Raw genomic sequence first — 12,814 nt, forward strand, 5'->3', positions numbered from 1 at the left:
CTTATGTAAAAAATTTAAGGGGGGGGGGGGGGGGGTGGGGGTGGGAATCTTTATAGTTTAGCCATTTTTCTAGCAAATTACGTACTAACACATTATGTGACTTTTACAAATCTTCGGAGGTGTGACCGCTCCCACATGCACCCCCTAGATCCATCTATGCATCAAATTATGTAGTTCTAACTCTACAAAGGCAGAAATCTACAAGGTTTTTCCCTATGCAACTGTTAGCTTCATTTGGTCAGAAAGAAACAACAGAAGATCCAAGAACACAACCATGGTAGGTTGTTTGTGATCGACTAATGACAGACATAAAAGTGTCTATACAAGGCTCCTTAGCCTCAGTTCAAATTAATCAAGATGCCAAAATTCTTTTTGAGGCATTAGGTATCACACTAAACTACAACAACAATGGAGCAAAACAATGTAGCTGGCCTAGTTAAAACCTAGAGAATTGAAGGGATGGTTAATTAAGCTCAACCCTAATAGCTCTCTCATTGATGTTCGAGCAAGCATTGACGACATTATTAGGGGTCAAAGGTGATGTTAAACTTGCATACACAGGAGCTAGAAAACTAAAAACTGTACTATACCAGGAAATGAATGCCATCTTAGTGGGACTTAAGGGATGTGAAACTATACAAGCATAGAATCGAGGTGGCTTCAGACTCAATGTGGGCAGTAGTACACATATTGCTTAACAAGGAACAAACACCTTGGGAATGCTGGAATATCAAAGTAGAAATTTTAGAAGTTGCAGCGAGATTTCTCTCTGTAGAATTTATCCATGCATGTATACTGAGAATACAATAGAGCAGCCGATTTCTTGATTTCTCTTGAATCTGTTGAAGGTTACAACTACTTTATACCTAACTCCTCTAGTACCTCAGTTACAGAGAATTGTGGAGGAGGATAAGAGAAAGTTAGGTATATTTGCGTCTTTAATGAAACAGTGGGGATTGCTAAACCCAAATCCTATTAAAACAAAAAAGTTTATACCCATATTCTCAAAATTTGTATAATTTAGGTGTCTATAGGTCACCTTTGTATGTAATTAATTAGATTAAATTTAATCGAATTGATCTTATCGTGAAAATCCCCCATGTACTTAAGTTTAAGGATACATACGTAGATTTTTATAGCGATCCATGTCTCCAAATCTACTCGATCCCTCTTGCAGATAGATCTCTTTCTTTGCATCATGAATTTGGACACAAGTGGCAGATAGAATGTGAATTCACTTTTGATGTAAAAGAGATTCCATAAAAAGTGGAATGATGAAACAAATAGGAATGCATGAGCGGCTCCCAGCATCACATATTGATTTGCCAAGTGGTACTGGTACATACAAACTACAAACTACATGAGAGTACGTAAATTTGTTAAGCCAGTGGGGATTTAATTAGGGTATAATCCAACACTCCAACCACTTCAATACTAGCTTTTTATGCTAACCTAGAAGTACATTACACATAGTCAAATCCAGCTAGTCACCGGGCCGGGCTGCTGATGTGTTAGCCGTGGGCCGGAATGGACTGTGTATTAGGTGCGTGGACAAAAGCTAATGCGAGCGTGGCTCTTGTGAAGTGGAGCACTGCTGGGACTACTAGCTAGCGGTGGCAACAAATAAACATGTCATCTTTCAGCGTTTAACTTTGTATGAACTATCTAGCTAATGCCATAAACTTCCTAATGTTACAGTTACTTATTGTTGCTGTAATAAGGCTCCTGAATGTTAAAGCTGGCATCTTATTGCATTAAGTTTTGTTATGAAATTAAAAATATCTGAACTGTTGAATAATTTCATAATATTCTAAATGATTTTTGATAACGTTATATATCTTCAAATGAATTGATTTTTTGTGAGGATAATCTCTGTTGTGTGGAGAACATCTCCAAACCAAAATTAGTTTTTAATTTATTGATTTAAGTAGTGGAGTTCATTATTTGGAGTTCGTTTTACTGTTTTAGTAGAGTTATATATATAATTTAATAACACAAACCTAAGAACATTCTTTAATTTCATCTCTGGAGGCAGACCACCCTGCACGCATGTAATGGCGATCTATAGGCCATCAAGCATTCAAGCCATTTGGCTAATAGATAGAATTTTAAAATCCCTCTGCCGCCAAGTAATGAATTATGTCACCAAAGTTTCAAGTTAACCTTGATTGAAAGTGGAAGATCCCCATAGAGTCTACTTTAGATTTAGAGGTGCATAGTCCTGTGTACCTCCCGCAGGGGCGTGCAAGGCAGTCTTGTCTCGTCACCCCTTTTTTCCATTTTATCATTTTTAATTTTTTCTCCTCCCCCATTTTCGGCATTTTGTATGGCTGTTTCTTTGATAACAAGAAAAAAAAAAAAAGAGATATGATATGAACAGTAGATACATAGGCCAAAAAACATATATTACCAAAACGGCAAAACAGCAGATACATAGGCAAAGACATAAGCCTATTAGTTAGTGCATCATATCTATATATATATTACCAAAATGCTTTGTAAATTATGTTGATCATATGCCAAGGCAGGGACGAAGATTCCAAAATATCGACCAAGCTAAGCTTTTTATTATACGAATGCCGCATATTATTTAGAGCAGCGTAGGTAATTTTGCTAGAGCCAGATGGCCCCAGCTTCCTTCAGCATTGGTACCAGAGAACCACTAAGGTGAAGAGACATGATGGTGTTGGTGGAGTTCACAAGTGTACCTCCAATGAACACAGCCGGCACTGATGGGTTACACCCCAGTCTCTGTAGTGCTTTCTCCATTTCTCTCCCTTTAGGTTCCTCATCGAGTTCATAAATTGCAGGGCTCACTCCGAGGTCATAGAAGAGGCTCTTGATGGCATGGGACATGCAACATGAACTCTTACTAAAGATCACCACTGCCCTTTGTGACGACAATCGCATTACTCTATCCATGATGAGCTTAACAAAAGAAGCAATGGAAACAATTAAACAAAGAAACTTGTACTAGAAATGCACTCAAAAAGAAAGGTGATGAAGAAGTACTTTTGAGTATGATGGAAGTGCAGTCTTCATTATTTATAGAGGATGATGAGGGTAGTAGATTACATTTTTTAACTGATAAAATTGAAAAGAAGAATGTTCCCTTTGATATTTTGGTGGATACTGGATAGCCACAGGACCATGTAAAAAGATATGACCTCAGTTCAATAGGTAGCGCTACAGATATTGATCTTTTGATATGCATACATAGATGTACGGATGAAATTAAAAATCAAGAATATCGAACCAACCTGACTTTTGCCCTTTTGGTCAGTTCTTTTTAGATTATAATAAGAATTAAGAACTGATACACTGTCATTAAACATAAAATGTTTTATGAAACTAAAAAACACAGTATGTCCTTCGATAGTCACCCTGAGCATATATATAAATATATAAGGTAATTAGCATGGTCGTCTACAAACTCTGTAGTCTGTGACTATGTATTGCTCTTGTACTTTCCATCTGTTCTTTCTTATATTTAGCCCCTTCTTTCTTTATCAATATTATTGTTATTACTTTATTTAGGCATTTAGCTGATCACGAATGACTATTGTTGTTTACTGATTATGCAAAGTAAACACAGGTTATACATCGATGCTCTACACCAAAGTTTTTGAAACGGCCTGGGCTTTCTAAAATCAAAATTAAAGGTTTCATAAATCATAAGCATGAGTTGTCGTACGTAGCATCTGTTGGGGTGGAAAAAGGAGTAGATCAAGTTTATCCAGTGCTGATCATCAACTTTACCTTTTTATGCAAAGATTCTTATCCAATTCAAAAGAACCAAAAACTCAACCAGATATCCTGAAAAAGAAATCTAGAGATCGAGAAATATATGGATATGATGTTCAAAGAGATTGTTTGTGGTGGAAATCAGGGGTGTGCGACATAGTTTCTTTGTTCACACTTCACGTTTTTTTTTTTTTTTTTTCAGTTTGTTTATAGTAAAATACGTCAATGTTTCACCTTCTTATAAATGTATAACATTTTGATCTTTCATATGACTGAAGTTTAGTGATTGTCCATATTATTAATTCCAGTATCATGCACATTCACCTTGAAATTAGGTCCTAAATGATATGATGCTAGAACGTGGAAAAACTAAAAAGTCGATAGAACAGTGTGAGAAACAACCTAATATATTGGCTACAATTACATCATATCATGAAATCTTCTCACACAATTTACTTTAGCTGATTTATTTGGAATAAGTAAGAATAGTATCTAACCTTATATTTTTTGTACGAGACATAACATCCTAGCGATAGTGGGCATGCTGCATACACATCAGACGACCATCTTAATCAACTTCAATTCCATTCCTTCCAATAGTTCTATTTTCTTTTAATGCAAGTAGGCCGGAAGGCTATCATCATCTTTGACCACAACCAAAGGGGTTATCGAACTGATAGTGCATTTATCTAGCCTTTAATTACGAATGATTGTAAAATAAATGTCATCTGTTGAAGAACATACGCCTATTTAGCTACTTAATTAACATGAGTCAAATGCTTAGTTAGTGCGATCCTATATATATGTGCTTATAAATGTGGAAACATGATGGAAGATGGAATGTGACCTTTAGATGTAAAGAGATTCCACGAGAAAAGCAGATGTAAAACAGATCAGATAAGAGTTCATGAGCGGATCCTAGCATCACAGATTCACAGACTGACATGATAAAGGTAGAACTGTAAACCCGCTTTCTCTCCATATTTATTGAAACAAACAAATATGACTTTTACATACTTTTCTTCAATTCTCTTATCCAGAACATAGTAAAATGCCTAAATTTTGTAGAGTTCTTTGATGTTACAAAACATCCAGGCTTGTCCGATAAGGAATTTACGGCTTTGTGCTTTTAGTATGAAAGCCAACACTGACGGCTCTTCTATTGGTAACCCAGGTGTTGGACGGGCGGGCATCATTTTCAGGAACTCACAAGTTGAACTTTTGCGAATACTAGTGCATGGACTAGGTGTTGTTACAAACTTTGAGGCTGAATGCACTGCCGTAGTACTGCTGTACGTACTGGCCATGGAAATGGCAGTGTAGACAAAGGATGGAATAAGTTATGGCTGTGATTCAGGCGGTTGAAGGTGGGACTCTACCTTGGACTGTGAAAGCACGATGGCATGCAGAGAGCAACATTACATATGGAACAATGGTGGATCACTCATACTCTAAGAGAAGCAAACTTTGGAGCCGACTCTGCAGCAAAAAAAGGTGCACTCATGAGTACATCAGGAGACTGCCTATGGAGAACTACTAGGCCTGACTTTGTCCCAGCTATTGAATGTCCTTTCAAGACATACTATAGATTCGACTAGCCTCTGCTTCGTCCCAGCTATTGAATGTCCTTTCAAGACATACTATAGATTCGACTAGCCTCTGGTTGTAGTATTTTGCTTTAACAACCATGTAACAACAACAGTACTCTGGATGTAATATTCTTCTATTTATAATATATATCCTTGCGGTGGTGCGAAAAAAAGTATGAATGAAACTTATAAGTTCATTGAAGTTACCCCTGTTCTTGCTTATAGACTACAGTTATCAAAAGAATATCCAATAGATGGTACAAGACAAGATACAGTAAGAGAATGTAGAGTTATTTTATTATTGTTATCATCAAGACAGTACATACATGCGATAGACTAGTAAGGACTACATCCGGCCAGTATAGTTGTACTAATGTGACGTCAAGAGGCTCTGCATATTGTGTTAATATGTCATGATATGTGAGCAAAGGATTTATGAAGGTTGCTACAGCCAGATAGCACCGGCTTCTCTAAGCATTGGAACCAAAGAACCACTGAGGTGAAGAGACATGATGGTGTTGGTAGAGTTTACAAGTTGACCCCCTATATACACAGCAGGCACAGAAGGATTACATCCTAGTCTTTGGAGTGCTTTCTCCATTTCTCTTCCGTTAGGCTCTTCATCGAGCTCACAAATTGCAGGGCTAACACCAAGATCGTAGAAGAGACTCTTAATTGCATGACACATGCAACATGAACTCTTACTAAAGATCACCACCGCTGTCTTTGAGGCCAATTTCATTACCTTATCCATCTCAATAAGCAAGACAAGAGAAACACACAAACACAGAATTGAAACTGTATATATGAAATGAAAAAATGGCTATTGATAGATAAATTTTCTCTGTATTGAAGTATATGCGAAATAAATTTAGTAACAGAGCAATGTCAGGTATAAGGATTGTGAAAACACTTCAAGGCTTGGGTATGAACAAGAATCCCATATAAATGCTTATTTATAGCAAATAACATGGTGTGGCCTCTGGCGGATAACGGATGCATGTTTAAATGACAAAATAAATTGCAAAAAGAGAATGTTCTTTGTGATATTTTGGTGAATGCCCACATATATGACAGCAGTGACTCCTTTCTATAAGTTGCCTGATATGGATCGACCCTAAGCGGTACGGACAAAAAAAATCAGGAATCTGAACCACTTTTTCTTTGGCTAGTTTAAACTGTAAAACTTAAATGAGCTCATGGAAGTTATATTTGTTTGTAAGTTCCCTGTTATCTTTTATCACAGAAATGTAAGAGGCATGCAAGTACATTAAGAGATCCTAAATGGCGTATTTTAATTTAGACTTACTTTTGAAGTGATGACTATTCACTATTCTTCTTGAATTCATACTAACTCGTGTTTTTCTTTCCTGACGACACCTTCCTCCCCCTTTCCCTTTCTTTCTCCATCAGCTTGCGTTGGAGCATCTGATGAAGTGGCCTGGGAAAAAGAAGTAGAGTTTATCCGATCGCTAACACCTTTATGATTTCCATGGAAAGATTCTTATCCAAATAAACCAAAATCTTAACCAAGAAAAGAAATATAAATTCGAGATAACGACCTAAAAATATAATGAATTTTGGTTTTGGTTTCAAAAAATACAAACTTACTTTTTTTATATTCGAAAAATGCAACCTACTTTGATTTGGTTTCAATTGATACATGCCACCAATTTCTTTAACGCCATGCTTATGTGGACAGTTAGTTTCATCCCTAAATTTAAAATGTTTATGTGGTAACCTACAAAACCATGAGGTGGCCAATATATGTCAACCAAAAAATCGTACTATAAAATTGAAACATTAGAAAACCAAAACAAATATGACAACATGTCAATATTGCAAATTTCAAATGTAATGACATGTCAACATTTCAAATTTGGAGATGAAACTAACGGTTCACATAAGTATGACGTTAAAGAAATTGAATGACATTTATCAATTGAAACCAAATCAAAGATGTTACATTTTTTGAATAAAAAAAGGTACATACTTTGCATTTTTAAAGTACGTGTAGTTTTTGGTCGTTAACCCTATAAATTATAGAAAACACACAAATATGAAAATTACTTGACAAACTTCTTTTGCAGAGGATTCAGATATAAGTTCTACTTGTTTATTGTGTTAGACACTGGATCAACTAAAACCTTCGGTAATTACCAAAAAAAAACTAAAACCTTCGGTAAAATTACATTGTAGTATACCCTATTTTATGTTCATTTTACAACATTTGTCAGTCAAGCATAATCCTTAAATGATCAATGTATATGTCACTCTGCAAACTAAAAACATTGCGATTGCCTATATCTTAGAAACACAATCGTGTTGGCTATTGACAAGTTGTTTTGTTGTTCTTTTTTCCCCTGGTAATAAGAATAGGGTATGACATATATATCCTAGCAGGGTTACAGCTTCATCGGTTGTTCTCCCCAGTACCACCTATAGTATGTTACATTGTCCATGTCATTTGCTAAGGGGGTGTTTGGATCCTATTTATTTATTGCTAAAAAGTGTTTATTAGTGAAAAAACATTTTTTGAAAAAATAAATGTGTTTGGTTTCTATTTAAAAAAAAAATAGTTTTTCATCCAAAAAAACACTTTTTGGTCCCAAAAACTTGTTTTATGATAATTAGGTAAAACTTGTTTTTTAAGTTAAAAAACTATTTTTCTTTGAAGGAAACACTTTTGGAGCTAAAGGCAAATGAACTCCCCGGATGTTTTAGACTTGAGTGATTTATGCCACGATATGCCAAAATATATCGAGAAACATAGTGTGAAATCTGATTTGATAAAATAGCTTTTAAGAAAAGTCACAACCAAACATGTTTATTGAAAAACTGTTTTTAGAATAAATACTTTTTCATAAAAGTGTTTTTTAAGAAAAAATACTTTTTTGAAAAAATGAGAACCAAACACCCACTAAGCCTCTGCCAGCTTATTGAATTAATCGAAGAAGTCGAGGAGAATTGAATAACTAATGAGCCGAAAAAAAAATGTCCATAATGTTAAAGGCATTCTACATATCCTACGTACCTTCAAACCAGCATAAAAATATGTGTTGAGACAGTTTGCCAAGCATGCATAATCCACCATGTGACCTCAAATTCTGTCCAATTTTCGAAATATAGGCTTAATCTTTAGGGGGTGTTTGGATCCTATTTATTTATTGCTAAAAAGTGTTTATTAGTGAAAAAATATTTTTTGAAAAAATAAATGTGTTTGGTTTCTATTTAAAAAAAAAATAGTTTTTCATCCAAAAAACACTTTTTGGTCCCAAAAACTTGTTTTATGATAATTAGTAAAACTTGTTTTTTAAGTTAAAAAACTATTTTTCTTTGAAGGAAACACTTTTGGAGCTAAGGGTGTGTTTGTTAACTGGCAAACTTCTAGTGGGAAAATATAAGATTTGCCAGTGTTTTCCCACTATAAATTTGCCAGACAAATCTATAGTGGGAAATTTTTAGTTTGCCAGTGTTTGTTTGCAAAAATTTATAGTGGGAAAATATAAGATTTGTCAGTTTTGCCAGTGTTTGTTTACATGGTTTTTCTCCAGTGGCAAATGATATTTCAATTTTTTTGAGATATTTTTTTTGGTTTTCAAACTCAATGAAGTATAACAAAAAATAAAATAAAATACAAATTAAATAAAATAAAATAAAATACAACTCAACTTTAATAGTATCTATAGGATGCCTTCTTAAACAACCATCGCAGCATAGCAATAGCAGCAGCACACCACCACCACTCCACCACACCCACCACACCACCTAATTGCACACACTACACACACTACCACACACACCAACCCACTACACGCACACAAAGACTCAACAAGAACACACAATAAAATATCCAAAAGTAACATCAATGTCACTTAACAATGATATATCGGTCCACCACTTAACAACAATCCCACAAAAACATATAGTTCAAACATAGAAATAAACCAAAAAACAAGGCTGAATCAACGTCCAGCTTGTTCTAGCCTCCTAAACAACCATGAAGCCTTGATATCCTCTTTAAGGCCCAAGAAGACCTTAATAAGCCTATCATTCTCGACCCGAACAAGTCAAGCGACCTTAAGAAAAGCTCGGGATTCATATCGGGGAAGAGACGCAAAGCATCCTTCAACAAATCTATTTGGTCTACTTTCTTCTTGTGGTTACGGGTTTGAGGGCCTCGGCAATTTTGCCACCGCTTGATTAACACCTTAAGCGAAGGGGGTTGGGTATATCCTCAAAGAATCGAGACTTCCTAGTCTTCTTAGAAGTAGGTGTAGTGCTTCTAGGACCACTCTCGGTTTGAGAAGTATCCCCACTAGTATCGAGGGAGCACCAAAGCGAGGACTCACTAGCATCGAGAATCGTCACCCCCATCTCCTTGGGTTTGCCTAGAATCATCTAAACAAGAAGTTGAAACAAAAAGTTAATTTCAAAACTAGTTAGACACACAAAATTCAACTCTATTTACATCTAATCAACTTACCTCCATCCACCATGTCATCATCGAACCCACTATTGCCCCCTTCTTCTCGGTTGCATAATCATTTCAAAAATGAGACAACATTCATCATAGTAAGGAAATGATTTTGCCGGAGAGTGTTTGCCAAACGGATGAGCCTAAATCCCACAATATACCAATTAATATGGCATCCAAAACCAAATCCTATAAAAAATGAGATTATTTTATTACCTTTACATAACTCTCCCATGCATTCTCATCTGCATCAATTCTCTTGGTCTCTTTGTTGAAAGACAAACCAAACCCACTAGCATCAACTGCATGTTTCGTGAACTTGCCAAGCAAGTCTCATTGTTTTCAACCTCGACTGACATTATGCGAAACACAATTCATTCCAAGTCGCGTATTGATCTATCATCAGTGATGCGCTTCAAGCTCTCTTTCCTCCACCCATTATCGCCTCTTGCCCCCAAGAGCTAGCTCCTCTAACAACACCTCTACCAAGATGGCTTCCATGTTGGGATACCATCTAATTTGGGGCGATCTTGTTTTCACAACTTTTTTCTGTTTTCCAGCCATACCTAGTTTGAAGCAATGACCAACAAAGAACATATCATAGTAACATATCAAGGTAACAAATAAGAAAGATTGCATGTGAATAAAACATTATAAGTAGTTGAAACATAATAGTGTCTATTACAAAAACAATCTAATAAAATCATAAGTCTACTACAAAACATCACTCATAAAATCATAATATCTATTACATCACTTTCGTTATCGCCCACATTGCAATTGACAACTCATCCCTAAAATTAGTCCACCCAATGCTTGGCTGCATATCAATATTCATATTTGGAGCATTCAGAGTTGTCGACCTCTTCCTCATCATCGGTGAGCTCCTCATCACTCAATGTATTATCGGGGATCTTCTTCGCAAGAAGTTGTGCAATGCACAACATGCAAGGATAACCTTTGTGTGTGTTTTGACATCGTGGAAAACTGCATGCCTTAGATAGGCAAATCGCTTCTTCAAGAGACCGATTGTCCTTTCAACAACAGTACGCAAAGATGAATGGCGAAAATTATATTGTTCTTTATGATTTTGAGGTTGAACTTCACCGATCTCTCTAAGATGGTACCGTACACCACGGTAAGGCGTGAGGAACCCTGGCACTAAAGCAAATCCAGCATCCGCAAGATAGTACTTGCCATTTGGAACAGTAAGCTTATGCCCAGGACGAGCCACAGCACTCCTCAACAACCGTCCATCGTGTGCCGATCCCTCCCACCCTGCTAGCACGTATGTGAACCTCATGTCAAATGTGCAAGCTACTAACACATTTTGGGTCACGACACCTTTCCTGTTACGATACCTAGCCTGTTGCGCTAGTGGTAAATTGATTGGAAAGTGTGTACCATCAACCGCACCCACAGCATCCTAACATAAAAAACTTCATAAATATTTATTGAACTATTAAACATTGAAATCAGAATGATCCTATCCATTTTCCAAAAGTTGGTGACCTTGAAATAACAATGCCAATGATGTGTGTTGGTACACTTTCGGAGGGGAGTTATCAGCGGTAGCATTTGTTACTAACTCTCTGAATAAACAAAGGATTGCATCCAACACAAGATGGAAATAACGGTGAACTGTTTCTCCTGAACGGAAGAATTGAAATGTTTCATTCCGATTACGCATGTCATGCCCAACAGTGTTGAGAAATAGGGCAACTTGCTCTTCCAATGTAACATGTCTGCTTTCACGTAGACCATGACCATGCAAACGAGTGCACAAGCGATTTTAAACATTGATCGCCTCATCCTTAATTGCTCGTGGCAAAATCTGTCGGTGCTTGTATACATCCTACCCAATCTGAGTTCTCCGCGACTTGATCCCAATTCCTACGAGGACCTCTAATAAGAGCGGGGGGAGCCCTACGCCTAGGCCTATACCTCCCAATATACATTCTCCTATACCACCATGTCATCATTATATATGCACTTATAACTATAAGTAGAAATGCCACTAACCTACTGACGCGTTGGTAATCATTCTACAATATCTCAAAAAGAAAAAAAAAATTAATAAAGTATACAAATTCATGTACTCAATTAACGAAACAAACAAATTGATACAAACATACATGCATGAACAATGTAGATGAAATATTATAGGACACGAATGCAGGTAACAGTAATCTCCTGACATAGAAACAAAATAACACAAACAGAAAATTATGATCCGAGCAGATTTTTTTAGAGGAAGACTTCTTAAACTTAAAATATATGGTACCAAAACAGGTGAGAGCCTAAATATGACATTAGCAGGTAATGCACTAATGCTAGAGCATGATTAGGTGAAAACTTAGAAAACAGAGGGAACAAAAACCAAAGTAAGCTTATAAGTTATAACTCAAAAACCAACAAAATCAAATAATTGCGCACAACTTCCAACTATCACTTTGTACAGATTTATATCCAGATAAAATTGTAACTGTGGTTTCAACTAAATATGACAACATATGACTTGATTTATTGTCTAAACTACAATTAGTAAATTAGTTACAAATGTCCTTAAGTTCGAATGACGGTTCATTAAACAATAATCACTTGCTCAACTAATCATGAATTATAGAAATATTATATTCCCAAAGGAAAGAAACATACTACTATGAAGAAAGATCAAAAGATAAGCTAGAAGGCATCATTTGGACCCAAATCAATTCCGGCAGTAGGCAATTGAATAAGCGAGGAGCACAACAAAAAACTAGCCCACATGTAATAACTGACACAAGTAGACTGCATACAGCTACCACCCAAGAGCAGAATAAAGTATGGTGGGAGGGACTTTCTACAAAGACAAACAGATAATTTATATTGCGATCCACAAAGAGAAAACCAGTTTCAATCTCCAGGATCAGATGAACTTCATAAAACCAAGGTACAATGCGCCAATGCGGACAAGGAAAAACTTCTTGATAGAATTTCGTCAAGACAATTTTCTATGGTATAT

At 36.2% G+C, this 12,814-nt stretch overlaps 2 protein-coding genes and 2 long non-coding RNA genes across 4 annotated transcripts; 1 reads left to right on the forward strand and 3 right to left on the reverse strand.

Moving 5' to 3' along the window:
- Positions 1-2,388: 2,388 nt before the first annotated feature.
- LOC147517271 (monothiol glutaredoxin-S10-like) lies at positions 2,389-3,031 on the reverse strand. Its single transcript, XM_086594664.1, has one exon. The coding sequence runs from the start codon at positions 2,920-2,922 to the stop codon at positions 2,614-2,616; it is 309 nt and encodes a 102-aa protein (XP_086450790.1). The 5' UTR covers positions 2,923-3,031; the 3' UTR covers positions 2,389-2,613.
- Positions 3,032-4,571: 1,540 nt separating this feature from the next.
- Positions 4,572-5,588, forward strand: LOC147517272 (uncharacterized). Its single transcript, XR_015211413.1, has 2 exons — positions 4,572-4,697; positions 4,919-5,588. It is a non-coding gene; the product is annotated as an uncharacterized LOC147517272 (long non-coding RNA).
- Positions 4,671-6,748, reverse strand: LOC147517273 (uncharacterized). The gene is made up of 2 exons (XR_015211412.1): positions 6,643-6,748; positions 4,671-5,223 (listed from the first exon to the last, which is right to left on the reverse strand). It is a non-coding gene; the product is annotated as an uncharacterized LOC147517273 (long non-coding RNA).
- Positions 5,609-6,658, reverse strand: LOC147517274 (glutaredoxin-C1-like). The gene has a single exon (XM_086589583.1). The coding sequence runs from the start codon at positions 6,085-6,087 to the stop codon at positions 5,779-5,781; it is 309 nt and encodes a 102-aa protein (XP_086445709.1). The 5' UTR covers positions 6,088-6,658; the 3' UTR covers positions 5,609-5,778.
- Positions 6,749-12,814: the final 6,066 nt, after the last annotated feature.

Source organism: Coptis chinensis, chromosome 2 (genome assembly GCF_015680905.1).
Source record: "Coptis chinensis isolate HL-2020 chromosome 2, ASM1568090v1, whole genome shotgun sequence".
NCBI classification, from domain to species: Eukaryota; Viridiplantae; Streptophyta; class Magnoliopsida; order Ranunculales; family Ranunculaceae; genus Coptis; species Coptis chinensis.